At 41.2% G+C, this 25,525-nt stretch overlaps 1 protein-coding gene and 1 pseudogene across 5 annotated transcripts; one reads left to right on the top strand and one right to left on the bottom strand.

Annotated features, from left to right (window-relative positions):
• Window positions 1–1,638: 1,638 nt before the first annotated feature.
• On the bottom strand, window positions 1,639–24,489 carry LOC129632403 (zinc finger protein 160-like). Of its 5 annotated transcripts, none has more exons than XM_055554014.1 (6): window positions 24,343–24,480; window positions 21,893–21,951; window positions 16,473–16,555; window positions 10,724–10,850; window positions 8,875–8,988; window positions 1,639–3,656 (listed from the first exon to the last, which is right to left on the bottom strand). In XM_055554014.1, exons 3-6 carry the CDS (start codon window positions 16,485–16,487, stop codon window positions 2,266–2,268), a joined length of 1,647 nt encoding a protein of 548 aa, XP_055409989.1. In that variant the 5' UTR covers window positions 16,488–16,555; window positions 21,893–21,951; window positions 24,343–24,480; the 3' UTR covers window positions 1,639–2,265. The 5 variants fall into 5 exon arrangements, with proteins under 5 accessions (XP_055409989.1, XP_055409991.1, XP_055409992.1 ...); XM_055554018.1 differs by having other exon boundaries at window positions 3,518–3,656; window positions 8,889–8,988; window positions 24,343–24,489; XM_055554016.1 differs by lacking the exon at window positions 16,473–16,555 and having other exon boundaries at window positions 24,343–24,481.
• Window positions 11,683–12,080, top strand: LOC129632065 (ATP synthase F(0) complex subunit C2, mitochondrial-like; annotated as a pseudogene).
• Window positions 24,490–25,525: the final 1,036 nt, after the last annotated feature.

The raw sequence follows: 25,525 nt of genomic DNA, 5'->3' as shown, positions 1-25,525 counted from the left end.
GACTCTTGAGAGTCCCTTGGACTGCAAGGAGATCCAACCAGTCCATCCTAAAGGAGATGAGTCCTGGGTATTTAATGGAAGGACCGATGCTAAAGCTGAAACTCCAATACTTTGGCAATCTCATGCTAAGAGTTGACTCATTGGAAAAGACCCTGATGCTGGGAGGGATTGGGGGCAAGAGGAGAAGGGGACGACAAAGGATGAGATGGCTGGATGGCATCACTGACTCAATGGACATGAGTCTGAGTGAATTCCAGGAGTTGGTGATGGACACGGAGGCCTGACATGCTGCGATTCATGCGGTTGCAAAGAGTTGGACACTACTGAGCGACTGAATTGAACTGACCTGAAACATGTACAATTGTTGCAAAAGGAAATCCTTGAAACCTTCTCTAAGAGTCTACCCGCTTCCAACATTTTGGGAACCTTAGCTGAACAGCTAGCTGATCAATTATCTGCGCTTGACCCTCGAAGATGGCTTCAAAGCATTACACATAGTATTGCATCTGGAACTATAACGCTGATAATTATCCTGGTGATTGTATTTGTAATATACCCATGCCTTTCAACTAAAATTGTTCAAACTAAACAAACTCAATTGGTCAGGGCCTTTTTCACAAAAGTACCTACAGTCATCACCAATTATGAAAAAATAAAAAAGAGGGAACTGTCAAGGGATGTTCAACTTTAAAGGATACAATATATTATTTTCTTCTTTTGTGTTTCTCAAAGACTCTATTCCTTATGAGTTCCTGGAAAACAGGAACGAGCAGAGCTGCATGCAGTTCTCAGGAGTGAGGTCATGAGAAAGAGCATCTGCTTGGATTCCTTTCAGTGACTCCCTTCAGTGACCTTTTACTTGAAGGTAATCTATTCAGTTATGCCCCTCTTCCTCAGGATATGAAATGCTTTCTTGGCCCTTTCAAGATTGTTATCTGCTTGGCTTTGTTTTTCCTCAATTTTTTTACTGCCTAAAGCTGCCTTGTATGAAGATATAGAAACATGCGTTTTTGCAAATAAAGCACCCTGTTTTACTCGAGACTTGGGTCCCCTGCTTCCTTCTTCTCGTCGACTCCAGTCCCCAGGTCCCGGTCTACAAAGATCGTGACAGCTCTGTCTTCAATTTCCACAAATAAGAGTAACTAATCTTTAATCATACATACAACAGTTATTTCTATCCAATGGAGAACATGGTCATTTTCCTATGCATTGTCCCTAGCACACCATCAGTCCCTGGTAACTGTCCCTCTCCTAAGAAAAGCCCAGTCCTTTTAACATCTTGGCTACTCTGTTCAAGGTCAGTTGGTAGAACATTATGTTTTATAACAGGCTGGACTATGTACGGAAGGGCTTCCTGATCCTACTGACCATGATGAGTCATGTCCTAGTTTTACATTATTTTCTGCCCTCCCTGGTGCTAAATCACACACACTATTGAATTTCGTAATTCAGGCTATGTGTTTTTCCAGGAAACACGGATGTGAATGAATAGTATCTAATGAAGTCAGCCCCTTCATCTCACTGATTCCTTCCCTGAGACCATTATGAAATGCATGTAGCAGACGCATTTGATCAATGTATTACCAAAGCGAAGATCTTAGAGCTCACCACACAACAGGCCATTAACTGAGAGACTACTTGTTGGGCAAGGAATAGTGACTTTATTCAGAAAGCCAGGAGACCAAAAAGATGGTGGGCTACTGTCCCAAAGAATCATCTTTGCTGAGTTAGAATTCAGGTTTCTTTTACAAGAAAAGAACTTACTGCAATTGCTGAGTACATGAACTAAAGTCATCAGAGACTAAATATAGTGAAAAAGGTAAAGGATTTGCCACAATCACTGAATCTGGGAAGTATGGCTCCACTATGTTCCTATCTTGTGACTTTTGGGTAAGATCCTCACCACACACATTACATTGCTGTGTGTTTTCTCCAGGATAAATACTCTGATACTACTGTTGAGACATGAGCAGTGAGGATAGGGTTTTTTGTTTGTTTGTTTGTTTCCCCCCACCCCCAACATTTGTGGAATTGGTGAGGAATCTTTCTAGAATGAATTCATGTTCTAAAGACCTGACTAATAAATACATATATATCTGGCTTCTATCCAGTATGAATTTTCTCATGAAGCCTAAGATGTTGCCAGACTCATGACATTTGTATGGTTTCTCAGTAGTGTGAATTCTCTGACCAAGAGTAGGGTGTAAATTTTGAACTTTGAATTTTGTAGACTTCTAACATATACCACATTCACATGAGTTTCTCTCATGTATGGATTTTCTGATGTTTAGTGAGTGCTGAGACCTGAATAAAGGATTTTCCACACTCGAAACATTTGAAAGGTTTCTCTATATGTATTCTCCGATGACTTGTAAGGTGTGAATTTCGACTGAAGAACTTGCCACACTCATCACATCTGAAAGGTCTCTCTCCAGTATGAATTCTCCAGTGAAGTCGAAGATGTGGTTTTTGACCGAAGACTTTTCCACACTCATCACATTTGTAAGGTTTCTCACCAGTATGAACTGTCTGATGACTTAAAAGGATTGACTTTACACGAAAGGCCTTGCCACACTCATCACATTTGTAAGGTTTTTCTCCAGTATGAAACCTCTTATGACTTATGAACTGTGAAGGTTGACTAAAGTGCTTGCCACACTCATTACATTTGTAAGGTTTCTCTCCAGTATGAACCCTCTGATGACCAGCAAGGTGTGCATTTCGGCTGAAGACTTTGTCACATATATCACATTTAAATAATTTCTTTCCTGTATGAATTTTCTGATGTCTCCTGAGATTTGAGCTGTCAGTAAAGGTTTTGCCACACTCATTACATTGGTAACTTCTCTTTCTTGCATGGATATTCTGATGACTTACAAGGAATGAATTCTGACCAAAGATTTTACCACATATATCACATTTATGTAAGTTTGCTCCTGAGTGGGTTATCTGATGTCTAGCAAGGGTGGAGCTATCATTAAAGGTTTTGCCACACTCATTACATTTGTAACATTTCACTTCAGAATGAATTTTCAAATGACGTGCAAGCTGTGAACTTTGATCAAACAATTTGTCACATACTTCACATTTATGTGATTTCTCTCTTATATGGATGGCCTGATGTTTAATGAGGTATGAGCCCTTAAGATAGGCTTTCCCACACTCATTACATTTGTAAGGTTTTTCCCTCTGTGCTTTGAGGTCTTGTGTTACTACTGAAGGATTCATGAAATCATTCCCATATATATTAGAAACAGTGGTTCTTTGAAGTGGTGAAAATGAGAAACTGTTGTTGACAGACCTCTCAACTTCATAATATTCAGAAATTATCCCGCCAGTTTGAAATATCTGCAGTTTATCCTGAAAGTTAAATCCAAGCCTGTTTCCAAAGGGCTTGATTCCTGCATCCTTTATATCATGCGAATCTCTTCCATCAGGCACATTTCCATTAAGGCTTACAGGTGTTCCTTTGTAATTTCTTTTGTCATCTCTCCCCTGACACACAAAGTCACACATATTTTCCTGACTTTCCCAAAGATGAAAGCATTCGATTTCACAGCTTTCAGGTCTTCCCAGCATCAATGTTTGGAATGTTTCTCGTTTATCACTGGTCGCTTTGGGTTGTAAATGCTTGATCACATGTGTAGGAGAGATATCTACAAGATAAAAAGAACCATAGGTATCCTGCTCACAATAATTCAAATAAATCTTTCTTGTTGAATATATATTACACCAAAAGTAATACTTACACCAAGTTATGAAACACCACAATGATGACCTTAAGTTTCTACAAACACTAAAGTAATTGAATACTTAACTTAAGAAAGCATGATAACATAAATTCACCGTTAAGGTAGCCTACTTTTAAAAACCATATGCCAAACACACTCACATTGGACAATCTTAGGCCAACTCTCAAAAACAGGGTATTTTTCTACCAGGACCCCTAGGAATGTATCAAACAACAGTTGTCTCAAATTGAAAAGAAAAGTATTATACTATCATTGTATTCTGCATACTTACTGTACATAAATAAATTCTAAACAATGTATTATATATTATAACAGTAAATAATCCAAAACCAAGCTTACCCAATTAATAATTAACTATACATAATTGGTTGTTTACAATTGAAAACAAATGAGAAAATGAAGAATATGACTAAAACAATTTTTTGGAAACAACACAGTTTTCTAAATCTGCTATAGAACTACGTACGCAAAAAGAAAAGGCATTTTACAATGTTAACAAGTAGTATGTGTCAGCTGTATTGCAGAATACATGCTAAATGACACATAAATTAAGACGTAAAATATTCACCAGTTTTCTAACAGCCAATAACCAAAGCAATCCCCACCTATGTTGTTGTTCAGTCGATCAGTCGTATTTGACTCTTTGCGACCCCGTGGACCGTAGCCCACCAGACTCCTGTCCGTGGGATTTCCCAGGTAAGAATAATGGAGTGGGTTGTCATTTCCTTCTCCATGGGATCTTCCTGACTCAGGGATCAAACCTGTATCTTCTGCATTAGCAGGAAATTCTTTACCACTGAGCCACCAAGGAAGGCTTATCTCTAGCCATGCACTATTCTTAATTACCTGGTTTAATGGCACCAAAATATAATAAATATAAAGTGAGTGCTTTGTGTATTTATTGACTAGCGTGAGACACAATATTGCTGAAAAATGTTGCAAGTGAAAAGCATACAAGATATAATGTAGTTGAGGTTTGAAAGAAAACAAAATTCTGTAAAGCAATTATCCTTCAATTAAAAAATTAATAAAATTTTAAAAAGATATAATGTAGATAAAGTCATATCATAAAGAACATGACAGAATATAGATATTAGCTTTAAGTAAATTTTGAGTATTTACTATAAAACATGCATTACTGTAATACAACTGACAGCACTAATTTGCTTTAAAAGGCATGAAGTAAAATAACATGTTTTTCTCTAATCAGAGTAGGAAACACACCCAATTGGTGCACAAAGTGGTAAGAGAACCAGGATATGAATCTGAACCTACAGACTGAGAAAACTTTTTTGTAAACATGACCACCCACCGAATGAATAGACTAGAAAATATTTAAAAAAAAAAAAATACAAGGAACTTAGAAAGAAAATATCAAGGAAGATATAAGAGAGAAGTACTCTGTTTAACTATTATTTAACCATCCCATCTCGAAATGGTTTGTGAGCCATCATGGATGTACAGAGTGATTTAGGTCATGTCCTGAGAAACTTGTTCAATAAATGACCAGACATTATCTTTACAGTGAGAGTATGTAGAAGGTGGAGGGATGTGATAGGTAAGAACAATGTTTCCATCCGTATCAAGGTACTATGTGAGGAATGGTCAGGACTAAGAAAGGGCCTGCGTGGAGCATAGGGTACACAGGTTTATGTCAGATAACAGCTTATGACTGCATGTCTTTAGGAAAATAACTGAGAGCACAAACTACTATACTGACCTTAAAAGAAAAGAACTGGTTCAGCAAGTTTATGGGCATTATACTATGGGTATGGGACAGAAACAAGAGAGATTTTAAAAGTGACTGTGATATATGGAGAAAGCAGGATAATACCTGTTATACTATTTACAATGGAATGTATCCAACTGTGAATTTTGTAAGTTACAATGGAATGCTTATATTCAAGAAAAACATACACAATATTCCAGGATATTGTGTAAGAATCTTATTAGCAGAAATCAGAAGGAAAATCCAGGAAAAGGCTATCTAAATCTGGGTTCCTCTGCCAAGTATGATTAACCTCTCTACTGGACATTTATTTTGTTTCTTCTTCCACACATGTTCATCTCAAGATCGAGGAGTATCAAAGAAAAGGAGGGACTGAAACTGACTCTGGAGGACCTTCCCAGTTACAAAAGCCTTTCTGAGGCATCCAACTTATTTTTGTAGAAAAAGGCTTTATTCTCCTAGACCTTACCTGAGTTCAAAAGAGCAGATTCAAACAGTTACTAACACATAAAAGGATAATACCATGATCAAGTGGAATTTACTGCAGGGATACAAGATTTCTCAATATCCACAAGTTAATCAGTATAATACATCACAACAGTTGAAGACTAAAAACCATATGATGATCATTAGATGCAGAAAAGGTTCTGACAAAATTCAAGTGCCATTTATGATAAAAAAAAAAAACCCTTCAGAAAGTCAGCACAGATGAACCCTACCTCAACATAATTAAGACTGTATATGTCAAACACACAGCTAACATCATACTCAACAGGGAAAAACTGAAAGCATTCCCCTTAACAACATGAATAAGACAAGAATGTTCACTATTGCCAATTTTATTGAACACATTTTTGGAAGTCCTAGCCACAACAATCAGAAAAGAACAAGAAATAAAAGGAATTCAAGTAAAAAAAAAAAAAAGGAAGCTAAACTGTCACTATTATGCTACACACAGAAAATCCTGAAGATGCCACCAGATGACTACTAGACCTCATCAATGAACAGAGTCAACTTTCTGGATACAAAATATATAGAATACTGCTGCATTTCTATACACTAATAATGATATATCAGAAAGTAAAATTAATGAAACAATCCCATTCACCATCTCATAGAAAATAATAAAATTCTAAGGAATAAACCTACCTAAAATGTCAAAAGAACTGTACTCATAAAACTATAAGATGCTAATGACTGATACCAAAGATGACACAAACAGATGGAAACATATACCATGTTCTTGGATTGAAAGAAGTAACACTGTCAAAATTACCATACTATCCAAGGCAATCTACATATTCAATGCAACCCTTATGAAATTAACAATGACATATTTCATAAAACAAAGAAAAACTTAATTTGTATCAAATACAAAAGACTCATAACTAAAATGATCTTGAGAAGGAAGAACAGAGCTGGAGGAATCATGTTCCTTGAGTTTAGACTATACTACAAACTGACAGTCAACAAAGTGAAAGTGAAGTCGCTCAGTCATATTCAATTCTTTGTGACCCCATGGACTGCAGCCTACCAGGTTCCTCTGTCCATGGGATTTTTCAGGCAAAAATACTGAAGTGGGTTGCCATTTCCTTTTCCAGGAGATCTTCCTGACCCAGGGACTAAACCTGGGTCTCCTGCACTGTAGGCAGATGCTTTACCCTCTGAGCCACCAGGGAAGTGGTATGATAATGGCACAAAACAGAAACACACATCAGTAGGACAGGATAGAAAACCCAGAAATAAACCAATTTACTTACAGTCAATTATTCTATAACAAAGGAGGAAAGAATACAGAATGAAGAAGTCGCTTTAATAAGTGATGCTGGGATAAATGGATAGTTACATGAAAAAGAATGAAATTACAACATTCTCTAACACCACATACAAAAATAAACTCAAAATGCATTAAACATCTAAATGCAAGACCAGATACTATAAAATTCATAGTGGAAAACAAATGCAAAACACTGACATAAATGTCAGCAAAATTTTTCTGGATCTATCTCTTAGAGTCATGGTAATAAAAGCAAAATCAAACAAATGAGACCTAATTAAATTTAAAACCTTTTTGCAAAGTAAAGGAAACCAAAAAAAGAACAAAAATACAAGTTTTGGACTAGGAGACTATATATGCAAATGATGCTACCTATAAGGGATTTATTTCCAAAATACACAAACAGCTCATACAGCTTAATATCAAAACAAACAAACAACCCAGTCAAAAACTGAGCAGAAGATCAAAACAGATATTTCTCCAAAGGACACAAATAGATGGCCAACAGTCACCTGAAAAGATGTTCAACATCTCTACTTATGAGAGAAATGCAAATCAAAACCACAAAAATATATCACCTCACACTGGTCAGAATGAACACCATCAAACAGTCTACAAACAATAAATGCTTGAGAGGGTATGGAGAAAAGAGAACCCTCCTACACTGTTGGAAGGAACATAAATTGGTACTGCCACTTTGGAGAATAGCATGGAGGTTCCATAAAGAACTAAAAATAGAGCTATCACATGAACCAGCAATTCCAATCCTGGGCATATACCCAGAAAGGATGAAAACTAATTCAAAATGATTCATGCACCCCAATGTTTTTAGCAGCGCTATTTATACCAGGCAAAACATAGCAGCAACCTAAATGTTCACTGACAGATAAAGGGATAAAGAATACGTGGTACATATATACAAGGGAATATTGTGAAGTGAAAGTAGCTCAGCCGTGTCCAACTCTTTAAGACCCCATGGCCTGCAGCCTGCCAGACTCCCCTGTCCGTGAAATTCTTCATGGCACTGAAGACAACAACTCCAACAACAGTGGAGTGGGTTGCCACTTCCACAGCATAAAACACAATGAAGTAATGCCTTTTCCAGCAATATAGACAGTCTTAGAGATTATTCTAAGTGAAATCAGACAGAGAAAGACAAATATCATAGGACATTATATGTTGAGCTGAAATAAATGATACAAATGAACTTATTCACAAAATAAACTCACCAGCATAAAATACAAACTTATGGTTACCAAAGGAGATAGTGCAGAATGGCGGTAGGGGTTGGAAAGGGAGAGATAAATTAGGAGTCTGAATATATACAAACTAATATATATACAAAATAGATAAACAACAAGAACCTACGATATAGCTCAGGGAACTATATTAAGTATCTTGTAAACTGCTGTATACCTGAAACACGACATTGTAAATTAACTATACCTAAAAAGTGGAGAAGGAAATGGCAACCCACTCCAGTATTCTTGCCTGGAGAATCCCAGGGACAGAGGAGACTGGTGGGCTGCTATCTATGGGGTCACACAGAGTTGGATACAGCTGAAGCGACTTGGCATGCATGCATGCATGCATTGGAGAAGGAAATGGAAACCCACGCCAGTGTTCTTGCCTGGAGAATCCCAGGGACAGAGGAGCCTGGTGGGCTGCCGTCTGTGGGGCCGCAGAGAGTCGTACACTACTGACGCGACTTAGCAGCAGCAGCAGCATACCTAAAAAGAATGGTTAAAACAAAAACAAAAACACCTCTTGTGGAGATGTTCAAATGATGTTTCACAAGGGTGTAAAAACTACTAAGTGGGGGAAGCAGTCTATGAAACAAGACATGTTGACAAAACTGAACACCCACCAGCAAAAGAATTTACTTGGAACATTATCTTACACTATAGACAAAAATGAACTCAAAATGGCTCAAAGACCTAAACCTAAGTCCCAAATGTATAAAACTCCTAGAAGTAAACGTGTAGGAACTGTTTCTGGAAATTGGACCCACAAATGATTTACCAGATATAACACCAAAAGCACAGGCCACAAATTAAAACCAGATAATAAATTGAACTATATCAAAATTATAAACTACTGTGCATTAAAATGCAGTGAGTTTGAAAAGACAATCAACAGTAAAAGAGAAAATATGTGGAAATCATACATCTGATAATAAATGAGTAAAAAGAATATATAAAGAATTTTAAGAGGGACTGATCATCAGTTCCACCATAGGGACCATTCCCCAGTCAACCATCCAACGCATTGCAAATACAAAACAGAAACACTAAGAGTAACACAGAAATTTGGACTCAATGAAAAAATAAAAAATACCTACAATGCACAGAACAACAGTGCAGCCAATAGCCTCATAGATATGAGAATGTGAACTTGGACAAAGTTGTCCTGGGATAAATTCCCATACCATTTACAGAGGCTAAAATATATGGTCCTTGATACACATGAACAACACTGTCATGGTGCCCTTGACAGAGTCTCCAAAGCCAGAAAATAACCTGGAAAGATGTATCAGGCTCTCGTGATACTTTCTCTCTCATAATCCTAGAACATACTGACCACTCTACTGGATAGCTTCAAGTGGTGACTTTGTACAGAGCAAGAAAATAACATTAGGAGTAGTGTCTCCATCACAGTTTTCTGTTACCCAGTAAATCCACTCCACAGAGACTCACCAGAGGCTGCCAATTAAACATAGGTGGGTTATCACAGCAAAGAAACCAGATAAAATTTCAGACCCTCAGGAATATATTTCAAAGAAATTTAAGAGGTAAAAGGATACAAAGTAAGGAGAATGTAACATCGGGAACAGCTGACATTCCCAGACTGGGTAGAGCAGCACAAGAATAAAAATAATACAACATGAAGGTCAGACATTACAGGATCTGGATATGGGACCATGCGCTCGACCTACAGATGGCAAGCTAAGAGCCTGCGAGATTCACGTATGCTCCCCTCGTAGGATCTAGGATCAAAAAGACGATCTCTCTATCCACTCTCCTTACATTTTCCTAAGTAACCACCACAGAGGATCCAATCCACCAACTTGTCCCACTCCTAAACAGAAAAAAACAGCCCTTTTGAGATATTCGTTTTTCTTTATACATTGTATTTTTAGCTATTTTTACATCGCTCCCCACTGTCCAGAGCTTTTTCTCGTGCTCCAATGTGGAGATACTATTCAGATCCGAAACAGAAATTCTGGGACTCCCCTGGTGATCCAGTGGTTAAGACTCTGCATTGCCAATGCACGGGGTGCAGGTATGATCCTTAGTCAGTGACATGAAACAGACACAGCATCTGAAGAGGGTCAGTTTAACCTTGTGAAGCTGTGTCATGCCCGAGTCACCAGAAGTCTCAGATGAAAGACATCAGGGCCTCCCAAGGGGCACACAGGGAAAATGCAGATACCCAAGGGCAGCTCTGGAAGGAAGTCATCCTCACCCACAGATACCAGGTTCCTGCAGGTCTCCAGCATCACGTCCCAGTACAAGGCCCTCTGAGCAGGGTCCAGGAATTCCCACTCCTCCTGAGTGAATTCGATGGCCACATCCTCAGAGGTCAGTCGTTCCTGAAATGAAACCACATGTCACCAAAAGGGCCATGAAATGTTCTCCTTTTCATGCAAAAGAGAAAGGGTAGTAAGGGGTAAGGATTGACTTGGTTCAAGTATGTGTTCTAACAGATCCATGCAGGGGTATCTGGAGAAATTATGGATCTCTAATTTTAATTTCTTATGCTTTTTCCTAAGACCTTATGAGATCCTCCAATTTAATATGGAATTTTCATCATTGTTCAAAATCCATGAAATATATATAAATACAACTCAACAGTGTATTGGCTATACAGAAGTGTCAGATTTTATGTTCTACCCAGTGAGTGCAATTCATTATCTAGATGAGGTACAGCATGAGTGGTGTATTCAGAGATGACAAAGTCCATGGCACTTTTAATGGAAAGGTCAAAATTTTCAGTTATGACGTTGATAACAGCAGCAAGGACCAAAAGTGTCTGAAGGCTTCCTGTTGCTCTAAATTACTGTAATATTACTCTAAACATTAAATAAATACTTTTCAGGCAAGAATCTGTCATCAATGTAATAGCTCATTAAAGAACCATCTGTTCCCACCTTACAGAAGAAAAACTGTGTCACAGACACTCCGAGAAACTCAACTCAGATCAAGAAGGTAAATATTACACGAAGCACCTGAACTCAGAAGCTTGGGCTCAGCAACTGAAGCTTAAGCATCTAACAGTTAAGTAATACAGAGAACATTAAAAATCCTTTGACAGAAGGCTCCTAAAGAAAACTTGAAAGAAGTCCAAGGTGAGCCTCCTCCCTGCCCCTCTGTCTTGTCTGCATGGGGAGCAGCTCTTGGGCCTTTGGCCTTCATCCCCTGAAAATGGACGCCTGTGCCAAATTCGTCTCCACCCCCTCCCTGATCGGGAGAACCTCCCCCCTGTTGAGTGATCACTGTCCACAGTGGTGGTGAAGGACCGGAGACACTGACCGATGAGAGCCACAGCAGCTTGGTAGCCCCAGGTCCCCGGACCATCTCACTTATTCCTAGCCACAGCTTCCGAACCAGTGCCATTTCAAGGGACTCTGACACAGCAGACAAGTTCCTGGAGCTGGAGCTGCCACAGCAGGGGTTGCTGGCTCCGGGGCTGGAAGTGGGACTGTGTTCAGGAGCTTCATCACTGTTATGCCAGGAACCCTTCTCTCAAACAGTAGCTCTTCTACGCCATGGGCTTGGCCCTCTCAAAGGCCATGGGGCTCTTTTGCCTGATGGTGGTCTAGCTCATCTTCTTCACGATGTGAAGGAGCTGTTTCCACCTCCCATAGTTCTTTCCCCTGTGTCTGCCCTGTATATTCCCTTTCCTGTAACTCCCCAGCCAGCCTGGGAAAAGTGGTGGGCTCACGGTTTCACAGAAGGAAAACAAATAAATATTGTATTACTACGAAAAAAAAAACAAAGTCCAAGGTGAACAATGTGGAATGGCATGAAAGGTCATTATAGATGTGGATACAGAAACACAACTGTTAGTCATTTACTCCTTAAACACTAACAGGATTGTTTAGAAAATTCCAAGGCCACAGATTATACTGATAATATAATTTCAACTGAAAAAAAAAAGTGATATGTAGTTTTTAAATCATGATGTCTTCTATCTAAACCACAGACTTGCACATGCATGCATACATATCTATGAAAAATTAACTGAAATGAGAGGATTCATCTCTTGACAGATTTATTAGACAATTTTATATCATCCACATTTATTTTTTATTCACGTGTATTTCAGCATCTTTCAGACAATAAAAATGTATTTTTTGTACTCAGCTGAGTTTGTTAACAGGATTCTATACTAGGCTACCAAAAGAAAACTGGTAAAAACAATAAAAAAAAAAATACCTGAATTCAATTCACAATAAAATTACCATATACAAAACTACAAATAATTTTATCCATGTAAATTTACATAGCAAGGCATTAACAGAAGCCAAAGACTTTCTTTGCTTTTTTTTCCATCAATAAAACAGTGATTTGAAATTAGAAGAGTCATTAGATTATGACAAAAAAAAATTATCACAATAGTAAAGTAAAAAACTTCTTGGAGAATTAAAAATCATGGCAAAAAGAATATGGAAAAAAATAGTTATTAAGCAAGACTATCTCAAGAAACATCATGATGGGAAGGAAGCATTCAATACATTCCTTCTGAAATTACAGTGGCATGAAAGCAGCTGTCCAGGGTGCCTGTCTTTCACCACCATACGATGAGCATGAGCAGGGGCCACTAGAACAAGTAACAGGAAAAACACAGGGCAAGAGACACAGAGTTTGTCAGAGTTGAAACAAGTAGCACTCACAAACCTAAGGACATGGAAAGGTGAAAAGTGAAAGGATGGAAAAGACAGTCCATCCTAAAGAGAGCAGGGGAGACTGTTATATCAGACAAAATAAACTGAAGGAAAAAAAAAAGTGCAATGAGATAAATTGTATAATGATAAAATGGTCAATTTACCAAAAAGCTGTAACAAGTAAAAATATATATGCATCTAACATTAGATATCTCAGAAAAATGAAGCAAACATTAAGGGAAAGGAAGACAGAAATAGTGGCACAGGAATAGTATGAGATTTCAATGTCCAAGTTGAACAGGCATGTACAGATCACACGGCCCAACAAAAGCATAAAACACATGCATCTCAAGGACACACAAAACATTCTCTATGAGACACCACAGGTTAGGCCAAAATTAACAACTTTAAGAGACTGATACCATAAAAGTATCTTCCCTAACAACAATGAAATAAACACAAGAAAGAAAGAAAATTCCCAAAATGTGGACATTAAACAACTCACTCTTACACCACAAATGGGTCTAAGAAAAAAATCACATGGAAATTTTTAAATACATGGATGAAAACAAAAAGACAACATTACAAAATTTATAACACAGAGAGAAGACTGTACTAAAAAGAAAGTCTGAACTGTTAAATGCTTACAGTAAAAAAGAGGAAAGATCTTAAATCTGAACTCTACTTTTAGACTTCTAGGAAGCAGAAAATGGAAAACAAACTAAACTCAAGTTTAGCAGAAGGAAACAGGTAAATAAGAAAGATTAAACCAGAGATAAAATAGAAAGCAGAAAAATATAAAAATCAACAAACCAAGAGTTGATGTTTTGAAAAAACTGTATAGGAAAACCCCACCTAGACTAAGGAAAAGAGAAAAAAAAGATTCAAAGAACTAAAAACAGATATGAAACAGGAGTGATTACAACTGAGGTCAAAGAAAGTTTCTAAAGATAAGGAAGGACTATGACCAATAATGCCTATAAATGACAGAATATAGGAGATACTGGCAAATTCTCAGAAACATACAAACTCTTTTACTTATTAAGAAATTAAAAAATTGAGAAGTGTTAAAAGTGAAAGTGTTAGCCACTCAGTCGTGTCTGACTCTTTGCGACCTCATGGACTGTAGCCCACAAGGCTCCTCTGTCCATGGAATTTCTCCAGACAAGAATACTGGACTAGAGAGCCGCTACTTTCTCCAGGGAATCTTCCGACCCAGGGATAGAACCTGGGTCTCCCGCACTGCAGGCAGATTCTTTATGATTTGAGTCACCAGGGAAGCCCATTATAACTAGAGAGATTTGAAAAGTAGTCAGAAACCTCTAAGAAAAATACAGGACCAAATTCTACCAACATTTACAAAAGAATTACCACTAATCCTGCTAATTGTATGGAGCAATCATGATTCTAATAGTTTGATGATTTCCCAAAGACACAAGAAAGGAAAACTAGAAACCAATACTCCTGATGAATACTGATGCAAAATTAAAATACTTGCAAACCCACTTCAACACATTAAAAAGATCTGGAGAAACAGACATAGAGAACAGATGGAGCAGGAGGGGAGGAAGGAGAGGGTGAGATGTATGGAGAGAGTAACATGGAAACTTACATTACCATATGTAAAGCAGAGAGCCAATGCGAATTTGCTGAATGACTCAGGGAACTCAAACAGGGGCTCTCTAACAACCTACAGGGGTGGGATAGGGAGGAAGATGGGAGGGAGGGCACATATGTATACCTATGGCTGATTCATGTTGGTATTTGGCAGAAAACAACAATTTCTGTAAAGCAATTATCCTTCAATTAAAATAAATAAAAAGATCTGACACCATGACCAAGTGGATTTTATTCATATAAGGCAAGGAGAAGTCAACATACAAAAATCAATTAATATGAAACACTACATTAACAGATTAATGGAAAAAAAAAAAAACAGGATCATCTAGATGCGGAAAAAATCATTCGACAAAAATTTGACAACATTTCAAGATGGAACACTCAACAAACGACAAACAATAAATTATACCAACATCAACATAATAAATGCCATTATGAAAAGAGCACAGCAATGGGGAAAGAATGAAAGCTTTTCCTCTGAGGTCAAGAAGAAGGCAAGGACACACACTCTGCACTGCAGTTCAACAAAACACTGAAACCCTTAGAGCAATTAGATGAGAAAAAGAAATCAAAGGTTCCCAAATTGAAAAAGAAGTAAATTTATCTTCTTTCCCACATGACAAAGTTTCATCAGTAAAAATCATAAAGATTACAAAAGAAATATGCTATATCAAAAAAGACTCTTTAATAACCACACAAAGGATCAATCAATCAATTAACTCATTATCAAAACTGCCATGGCAATCTTTGTAGAAGCAGAATAAAACATGGTGAAAGTCACAGAACTATTCAAAGAGCAAACAGCAAAACTCTTGAAGAAGGAAGATGGAGGTCTTTCTATTTCAACACCCATTACAAGGTAATCAAGGTGATGTGGTACTGGTATAAAAACAGACAAACCAACTGAACAGAACACAGTACTCAGAAATAATTCTTTGTGTATATGTAAGGTATATTCACAAGGATGTCAAGATACACAAAAGGGCAAGGACAGTCTCCATAACCATGATGCTGAGAAAATAGATATCCACCAGCAAAAGAATGAAGGTGGAATCTTGCTTGCATTAAAGGTTAAAACATCTCTGTGTCAAAGGATTCAATCCACAGAGTGAAAGGACAACCTCTGAGGAATGGAGGTGATGAATATTTCCACCTGCCAAAGACTTAGATTCATTTCATAGTTTAAATCTGATAATGAACTAAAAAACACTGTTTCACTAATGTCTATTTCTGAACTTTCCATTCTATTAGCAATAAGGATTTAAAGAGATTGACCCACATTTTAGTTTGAACTGCCTTAAAAAAGTCAGAACAAACTTCCCCTAATTGATCTGATTCCCAGATTTTACCGGCTATTGTGCATATTAATACCTGACTTCCACGTGCAGTTTCCTTACCCTGGTTGATAGAGCAGACAGCACATCCAGATGGGCCCTAAGCAATCCCTGACTCCCAACAGCACTAAGACCCTGTCTCCAACCCATGGGTGAGAAGCCCTGCCCAGGATGGTGCCCAGGGGAGCCTCCTCACAAGGGCCAGGCCACCAGGTCATGGGGAGACGGGATCTAAGTGGAGACAACAGGCCCTGAGGGAAGGCCCCAGGTGAGTGTGCGTGTACAGGAGTCACACAGGACACTCCAGAGTCAGACACGATTAGCGAGTCCAGAGAAGGGCATTTCAGGAAGGACAGACTAAATATGACCTTACCTGAGAAAGAGCCATGCCTCACTCCTTTTCTTTCCTCTTCCTTAACTTCAGAGCTTCCTCAGGCAACATAAGTATTCAGAGGTCTATCATGAAAGTTGAAAACATGCTGTTTAATACTTAGAGTCAACACATCCCTTTCCTGAGCCCCAACCACACACACAGGGAAGCCCTCACCATGAGGAACACACAGTCCCCTGTGGCCAGTCTCAGGAGGGACTCAGGACAGTCAACTCCCGCAGACAGACCAACATCGACTTTCCCACACTTTCCCTCAGATCACACTCCCCTCCTGGTGAGGCCTCATGTCCACAGCAGCAGAGGGCACCTGAGCTGACCAGGCAATCTCCTTCAGGTCACACAGCAGGCCCTGATCCATCCCCAGTCAGAACAGAGCATGCCCTTCTCAGCCCAGATCTCAGCCCTCAGGACTGGGAGGACTCAGAGTCCTGATGCTCAGTGAGGGACCCAGATTGGAATCAGCTGGGGCATCTTAAACATTCTTGAGCCGTGGACCAACACAAGTTACCTGAAGGGGAAATCTCTGGTCAGAGGGTACAAAACATGGGTATGCAAAGGCCTCATGAATGAAACGTGAAGCCTGGGCTGAGCACCATTCAGAGGAGAAGAGCACCCCCCAACTCTCTTTTTCTTTCCCTGCCTTACTAAGGTGTAACTAACAAAAATGGTATAAACGTACTGTGTACAAAGTGATTATGTGGTAGATTCATACACTGAATAATTATTATAGTCGAGTAAGTTACACTTCCACCTATGAATATACTGTATTATTTCTCTCTGGGTGAATTTCAAGGATATAGAAACACTACCGGCAGCACGCAGTACCTCAGATCCCCAGAACTTACTTATTTTACAACTGAAAATCTCCACTTTTTGACTACCAGTGCCCCATTTCCCCCTCCACCCAGCTCCTGGTAACAGCCTTATCACTCGATGGCTCTATGAGTTTGACAATTCTAGTTTCCACATACTGTCTGTCCTCCTTTGTCAGGCTCATTTAACTTGGCATAATGTCTCTAGGTTCATTCATTTTGGTATAAATGCAGGATCCTTGATTTTTATATTTATATATAGAGAAAAAATAGTTCATGAGTATACAGTATATAATAAATATTTCTATACCACACTTTTGTTACCTATTCTTTTGTCAAGAGACATCTGGGCTGTGTCTATGCCTTGGCTACTGCAAATCCAGTCACACTCACAGGACTCTGGACATATCTCTGAAAAACTGATCGCTTTTCCTTTGGATATCTGTCAGAAATGGGTTTGACAGACTGTAGAACTGTTTTATATTAATTTGTTAAGGAACTTCCATTTTATTTTCCAACAAAGCAGTACCATTTACATTACCACCAAGAGTGCAGTTAAGATTCCGTGTCTTCTGTACCATGCCTGTGTGTGTGCTTATTTTGGGAGGGACAGGAGTGGATAACAGAGAACCCAGCACTGGCCTGGCAGCAAGAGAGTTGCAGCTCCATCTTCTAGAGGACGAGCCTCCGGGCTGCCCTCTGATTTTTTGGAGCCATCTTCCCCTATGTCATAGGACTTTGACTCTTTTCAGGTTGGGCCCAGAGATCCCTACTGAGCAGGACCACCTTATAACAAGCATTCTGCAATCTTAACCTTAGTACTCCTAATTTCCCAGTGGGCCTCAAACAAACTTACAAACTTTCATGGTGTACACAGAGCCCATAATGAGCCTCAAACCCTCTTATACAAACACAAAGCATTCCAAGCCCTGATGACTCACACATGAGGCAAAATACAAAAGAGGATACCCAAGGATCCACAGACACAAGACACCATATTTTCATTTACATTGAGTGATCCAGGTCAAACATCAAAATCTCCAAAGACTATGAAAAAGAGGGATCATTCCAATGATGCGCATGGCCCACTGAGACCTCGGCATCTTCCAAGGAAACACTCCAGATTCTCTTGGTATCTTTCCAAATGCACATGAACCTTTCTTCACAGGCAACCCCAAGTACACAATGATACCAAAGTTGATGCAAAAAATGACCTGAGATGTTCCCTGTTACTCTATGGTGCCTGCCTGCTAAAAGAGCCAACAAAAGCCAGGGCGTGGAGTGGATGCTGGGGGCACCTGCTAGAACCAGCCCCTCAAGCCCAAGGCTCCCATCCTCCTGCACCCACAGGTGCCTGCGGGCTCAGCCCAGGCCACAGTTCTAACAGTGGAAAAGACTTCTCTTGGCTGAATTCCACGTCCTTCATTGCTGCTCACGTGTGGACACGAGTTGTCAAATCAAACCTGTGCAGGCAAGTATCAGCCTCAGCACTGCTGTCCAGGGAACACGAGCTAAAGCACTGGAACTTCAAACCATTCCATGCGGGCTCTCCAACAAACCCACTCCCAGGTTCTCCAGCCTGAACTGAGACATTCTTTTCCAACAGATCCACACCTGCCTTGTCCCTGCAACTACACTTGGGATGGGCGCACGCTCCATTCACTGGGCTCACCCTGATGCCCCCAAGTACTGCCACAAGCCTTCTGCAGACCCCACCAGGCTCCCTCCGCTTTCCCCATTTGTCTACCTCTCCTCCCTGCATGACTGGACTAAGCAAGACTAAAGCGCACTGGGGTTTCTTGGCAAAGGGGATCACAAGAGGAGTGTCCACGAGCTACCACCCAAAGGACACTATACATGCAGTATGGAAACCAAGAGACTGGCGCTCCTGGGAAAGTCTGCCACCACCTGGGGACACTATGGAGTCCATGTACAAAGGCATTTGAGATGATGAAGTCTCAAAGCAAGGGTCCCCAGGTCTCACTCTCTCTTGTTTTCCCCACCCACACCTACTTGGAAGATATTCTAGCCCTTGCAGGGGGGCGGGCAGCGTCTTCTTCCTGCCCCGTTAGGTTTTGCATTTCTGCTCATCCTCAGCGCACTGAAATCACAATCGTTGACACTGAGCACATGAACTCCCAGAAAGCAAAGCTGCTGTCCACGATGGTGACTGGTCCTGGATGGACAGAGCTTAGATCTGGGGGCTGCAGAGGACTAAACCCAGCAGACTAAACATGGGGACATCTTAGCCCACTGCTTGAGGGCACCAGTTTTGTAGGGCTTTTCGGGATTTCCTATATTTCTTGGCTCTTCTTTTGAGTAATTAAGTAGTCACATGGGGTAAAGATCAATTACAGCTGAAATGTCCAGAACATGGGAAACATCTTCATCACCTGCCCTGTTCTCTTGGTCTTCCCTGAGGATTATTCAGACCAACCCATAGTCCTGTCATCTAAAGACATTTCCGGTATCAGGTACTGCAGCCACATTGGGAAGAAGAGGAAAACTATGAGCCCTAAAAAGAGGGGAACCAGGAAGGACTTAAAATAATCCACAAAGAAGGGCATTAATTTCTGCTGAGGGCAACTGATACAGAGGCAATAAACCTGGGTAACATGAGAGAGACTGTTAGGAGGGGATGGGGAGACCTCTCTGAGCCTAGACTTGAAGGGTGACAAAGGGCCTGAGCCAGGGTGACCTGAAGGTGAGAAAAGGAGCTACAAAGTCAGACAGAAATGGTTTTGGTATTTGGAAACAGAGAAAAGGTAAATGAGACCAAGACAGGCTGAACCACAGGCAAATAGTCAGCTCGCAGGATGAGGCTGGAGACTCTTACAGGGCCCTGAGCTTGACAGAGGGCTGTGGAGCCACAGCGAGGAGTCAAGCTTTTGTCCCAAGAACAAATGAAAGCCAGTGGAGGTCTAACGTCAGGAAATAAAAAAAAAATCTCCCTTCAGATTTAGCCTTATTCACAGAAGTCATCTGATTCTCAGCCTGTGATCCTGCCTCTATCCTACAGTTTTCTTTTTCGTTTTTCATTGAGGGAGGACTGGGATCTATTTAAAATTCTAATTACCACCAGACACTCCCTCCAAACCAGAACTGCAACACACAGACACACAGCCAATTTGGCTAATCATTTCAGGGGTCAGTGTTGCTCACGCTCAGAGTTTCCGGTCTAGTCTCTCATCTCCATGTTACAAGTGGGCTCCCTCAGGCCAAGAGAGAAGCCGTTTATGAGAAGGTCTGAGCTGAGTGAAGAGAACCAGGTATAACTGAATAATGAAATGAGAGGCTGAAGTGCAAGGGGGCCAAGTTTGTCCTTAATGTCCATCCCATTCAACACCAGGAACATCTGTCATGTATCTGAGCAAAAGAAACTTTTCTTTCAAGATTGGGTCAAACTGATACCAAGCAGGTAATTCTTTATTATAAGATTGCAGTAAAATATTTTAAAAATACAGAATTGAAAATATATATCCACTGGTACAAAAAACTTTGTAAGGGGTCAGCTTAGAAATAGGATCTGAGCAATTGTTTTTATCATGAATAGAGAAGCTCTGTTGGAAGGTTCCAGGTCAATCCAGCCCATCCTTCCTCATTTGCACAGAAAAGTCAAAAAGGGACCTGAGGGAAACATCTTCATATCACCTCACAGATCATTTTTCACTGATCATAGAAAATGGAGAAAACAGACCATTAGACTAACTAGTTAAACTAGGTGTTTTTTTTTCTTTTTTTGAAAGGAAAGAATGAAGCATTTTATTTTGTTGGTTTTATTGTGTTAAATGTTCTTTTATTTTCCCATATCTCAAAGAAATGCCTTTAATTTCACAAGATCTAATGTCATACCTCCATTATTCTCTGGTAAAGAGCTGAGACCAGAAATATCCATTTGTGTGTGCACACATAAACACATACACACAATTCATGTCTTTGGTAAAACCACAGTTGAAAATATGTCTATTTTATTACACGATGTCCCATACATAAAACCCTCCAAGATGTATTTCTCTTTGAATTTAGAGAAAGGGAAGGGAGGTGATCTTTGCTTATTAACTTGTAAAATTTCAGTTTCCTCATTTTTAATTTTTAATTATTTTAATTGGAGGATAATTACTTTATAATATTGTGATGGTTTTTGCCATACATCAACATGAATTGGACATGTATACCCCCATCCTGAACCCCCTTCCACCTCCCTCCTCACCCAGTTTCTCTGGGTTGTTCCAGAGCACTGGCTTTGGGTGCCCTGCTTTGTGCATCGAACTTGCACTGATCATTCTGTTTTACATATGGTAATATATGTTTCAATGCTATTCTCTCAAATCATCCCACCCTTGCCTTCTCCCACTCAGTCCAAAAGTCTGTTCTTTACATCTGTGTCTCCCTTTGTTGCCCTGCATGTAGGATTGTTGGTACCATCTTTCTAAATTCCATATATATGCATTAATATACAGTATTTGTCTTTCTCTTTCTGACTTCACTCTGTATTATAGGCTCTAGTTCATCTACCTCGTTAGAACTGATAAACGAGGTGACATTTTTTCTAAGTATGGCACAAAATAGTCTAGATGATTTACTACTCACCAAAGAAAATTTCAAATGTACGACATGAAGGGAAGAAAGCACTCAGGCAAGGAATGAATCTGAAAAAAATTTGAAAAAAAAAATTGTGAATTATTTTTAATCTAAAAATCTGGTGTAAAAGTTTAAAAAAACACTGAGAATAATCATATTTAGAAAAGGATGATAAGAGTAGAATCAGATCAGATCAGATCAGTCGCTCAGTTGTGTCCAACTCTTTGCGACCCCATGAATCGCAGCACGCCAGGCCTCCCTGTCCATCACCAACTCCCGGAGTTCACCCAGACTCACGTCCATTGAGTCAGTAATGCCATCCAGCCATCTCATCCTCTGTCGTCCCCTTCTCCTCTTGCCCCCAATCCCTCCCAGCATCAGAGTCTTTTCCAATGAGTCAATACTGGAAACTAAAAAAGCTTATTTCTGAAGTTAAAAATGATTACAGAAACTGAATGAATTAAGACCTATTCCAAGCCACAAAAAGCACCACACACAAAGAAAGGAGAAAATGTGAATCCATTAAAAAAAAAAAAGTGTTCCTTTAAAAACACTACCCAATAATGCCACAGTGGATAAGAATCTGCCTGACAATGCAGGGGACATGGGTTCTATCCCTGGTTCAGGAAGATCCCACAAGTACAAGCAACTAAGCCTGTGCACAACTACTGAGCCTGTGCTTTAGAACCTGGGAGCCACAACTCCTCAGCCCACGGCACAGAACCGAAGACAGCACAGCCAAAAAATTAAAAAAAAAAAAAAAAAAGCTACCACAGAGTGACAGAGTCAGTCATTTCTTGCTCCAGGTCTCTTCTTCCCTGACCTCTATCTTATGATAGGACAAGGGAAAGGGTTCACTCATAACTCAGTGAATCAAGCCACTGCCCCAGGCTCAACAGGGTTTGCAAATGAAAGTCATCTTCTGCCGCAAGTAATAAAAAAAGACACAAGTCTTATAGACAGGAGTTTTGAAATTCTCAGCCTCCTCTGTATAACTAAAAAAATCATCTGTATCCAAACAACTGGCCACACCTGGATCGAGCTTACCCCTCTGTTCACCTATCTCCCTATTTCATCTGAGTCTCGGTGTCTCTTTTTCTCCACCTCTGCTCTCCTGTTGTTCCTGTCCTATTTCCTCCCTCACACGTGTCCTGTCCCAGGCTGCTGCAATGCGTTCCCCCTCGAAATGGTCTCTCTCCCCAAACCTTCCTGAGCCTTTCAAAAATCCATACCTATGTCTGCCTCTTTCTTCCCCCATTTCCGCTCCCTCTCTGCGCTCCAGATTATTCCCCTTCTCTCGCTGTGACTCTCCCTTCCTCCCCACTCTCTGGCAGCCCATGTGGCTATGCTTCCTTCCAGCCCCTTTCTTCCTCTGCTCCTTACCTCTTTCTCTGCCAGCACTATGAAACCGGCCACCTCAGATTGAGACGCAAACCCTGTGGCGGGTCTCCAACCGGGTGAAAACACAACTCGGGACTCTAACCCAAGAGTCCTGGACTCAAACCCGGCCAAAACCCAGTTAGGGCCTCCCCACCTCTGACGTCCTTCACTGCCCTTCGCCTCCCCGTTCCCATCACTGATACAGGGCAGTTCTCCCTACGCTGTTTTCCAATCCCTGGAGATCTGGCTTTCTAATTTATTAATACTTCTCTATTTTACTCACTGGGCTATTTTCAAGGCTTAATCTCTTTGACTTGACTATCCCTTTGCAAGTCCCTCAGCCATTCTCAGTTTTCCCATTGGTTCTCCCTGATGCTTTTCTCCTCAGTTGCAGTTATTTCTCTCAGTCCTTCTGACTCTGCTTCTCCTGCTCCTCCTGCCTCCTGAATTTACTGAGTGGGCCACAGAACGAGACGCCCCCGGACCGGAAGATCACCTTTTCCGACCGAGCTGAATTGGGCATGGAACAGCACTGACTGTCACAAGGCTGGACCAGGTCACCTACCCTACGCGGGGTGAGGGGACGGGCTGACAGGAAAGGGGGTGCCTGCGGGTAGAAGGACCGGCCTCAGGAGACGCGAGGACAGAGGGGCTGGGAAGGAGGGGGCTCAGGAGCGGGGCGGGCTCTCCGGAATCCCGGGACCAGGGAGAGGGCGCGGCCTCTCCGGGAGCGGGGGCGACGGGCTCTGCCTCCAGCGGTCGAGAAGGCGACGCGGCGGGGCGCGACTCCAACTCGCGAGAGAGGGCTTTACTTGGCGAGGCCAGAGGTAAAAAAGGGTTTTAAGCAGGAAAATGTCGCCAGAGGCGGTGTCTACGCGGACAGAGGGCCGAAACCGCCTCAAAAACACTTTAAAACCCAAACGAAAAGATAACTAGGCCGCAACGGCAGCGGCAGCGTCTATTCGGGGCCGAGCACCGGGTGCCAGGGTTTTCAGGTCACTGACAATTCCCACACCATGAGGATGAGTGAGCGGGGGCGGAGGTGGGGGTTGGAGGGGTAGCGAGCTCTGCAAACTTACTCTAGAAGGAAGCTTTGGCGCCGCTCGGGGATCTCGGCTCCGCGCTCTTCAACTTCCGGGTCTGGGTGAAAGGGCTTTTGGTATTAGAGCCTCGGCTTCCGACCAGGGGCGGGGCGAGCACCCGCTGTGCGCAGAGTTCGTGGGAGGGGCGGGCCGCGGAGGGGGGCGGGGCCTGTTACCTTGACAGCACTAAGTTACCCTCTGTAACACTGCTCAGGTAAAAGCTTCAAGTTATGTTGGAAGCCAAGATACTTCCTTGTAAGACTAAAAGGGTTTATTCTCAATAAAAAGCTGTTTTTCACAGCATGTTGTGCTCAGATCCTGCTAGTGAGGCTGAAGCAATTCAGGGATCTGGGAACTTGGGCAGTTCTAGTCTCTATATTACAAATAAAAAACTCTCCCTGGGTAGAAATGGGCTATTCCCTACTACAAAACAGCAAACTCAGCATAGTGCTGAGTTCAACAAACTCAGGATCAGTAGTACCTGGGTGTCTGAGATGGAGGACTTAAAGGATGTGATCATTTGGGTCACTAACCACAGCCTTAAAAAGAGCAAGACACTTTAAATGATTATAAATTGTGTTCTTGTTTCTGTTATCCAACGTGTTTTAATTATTTCCCTTTCTAAACCCAACTCTTTAAACACTGACATAAAAGGGGGTTGTATAAGCAACTCTTACAATGACAAATATGGTGTACGTCCGAGGTCACGGACAGAAGCCGGGAGGACCCCATGCCTGAGGGAAGGCGGCCAAGAGGAGTTACCCCACGTCCGAGGTCAGGGGCGGCGGCCGGGAGGAGCTACCCCACGTCCGAGGCCAGGGGCCGGGGCCTAGAGGAGCAAACCCACCTCCAAAGAGCCGTGGCTGCGCCGGCGCAGTAGGGCCTAGAGGAGCTATTCCCCGTTCAAGGTCAGAAGGGGCGGTGGTGAGGAATACCCCTCCTCCAAGGTAAGGAGCAGTGGCTGCGGTTTGTTGGAGCAGCCTTAAAGAGATACCCCACTTCCAAGGTAAGAGAAACCCAAGTAAGACTGTAGGTGTTGCAAGAGGGCATCAGAGGGCAGACACACTGAAACCATACTCACAGAAAACTAGCCAATCTAATCACACTAGGACCACAGCCTTGTCTAACTCAATGAAACTAAGCCATGCCATGTGGGGCCACCCAAGATGGGCGGGTCATG

This window comes from Bubalus kerabau, chromosome 17 (genome assembly GCF_029407905.1).
Source record: "Bubalus kerabau isolate K-KA32 ecotype Philippines breed swamp buffalo chromosome 17, PCC_UOA_SB_1v2, whole genome shotgun sequence".
Classification (NCBI taxonomy): Eukaryota; Metazoa; Chordata; class Mammalia; order Artiodactyla; family Bovidae; genus Bubalus; species Bubalus kerabau.
The sequence above is the reverse complement of the archived record's forward strand: the minus strand, read 5'-3'. Positions and strand labels throughout refer to the sequence as shown.

Bases quoted from the DNA above. Each gene is read 5' to 3' on its own strand.
- LOC129632403 (XM_055554014.1), bottom strand. The intron at 8,989-10,723 runs GTGAGGATGACT...CATTCTTTTTAG, and splicing joins CAGGAACCTGGTATCTGTGG to GTATGCTGCTGCTGCTGCTA. The intron at 3,657-8,874 runs GTGGGTTTCCAT...TTTATCTTGTAG, and splicing joins CTCCAGGCAAGAACACTGGC to ATATCTCTCCTACACATGTG.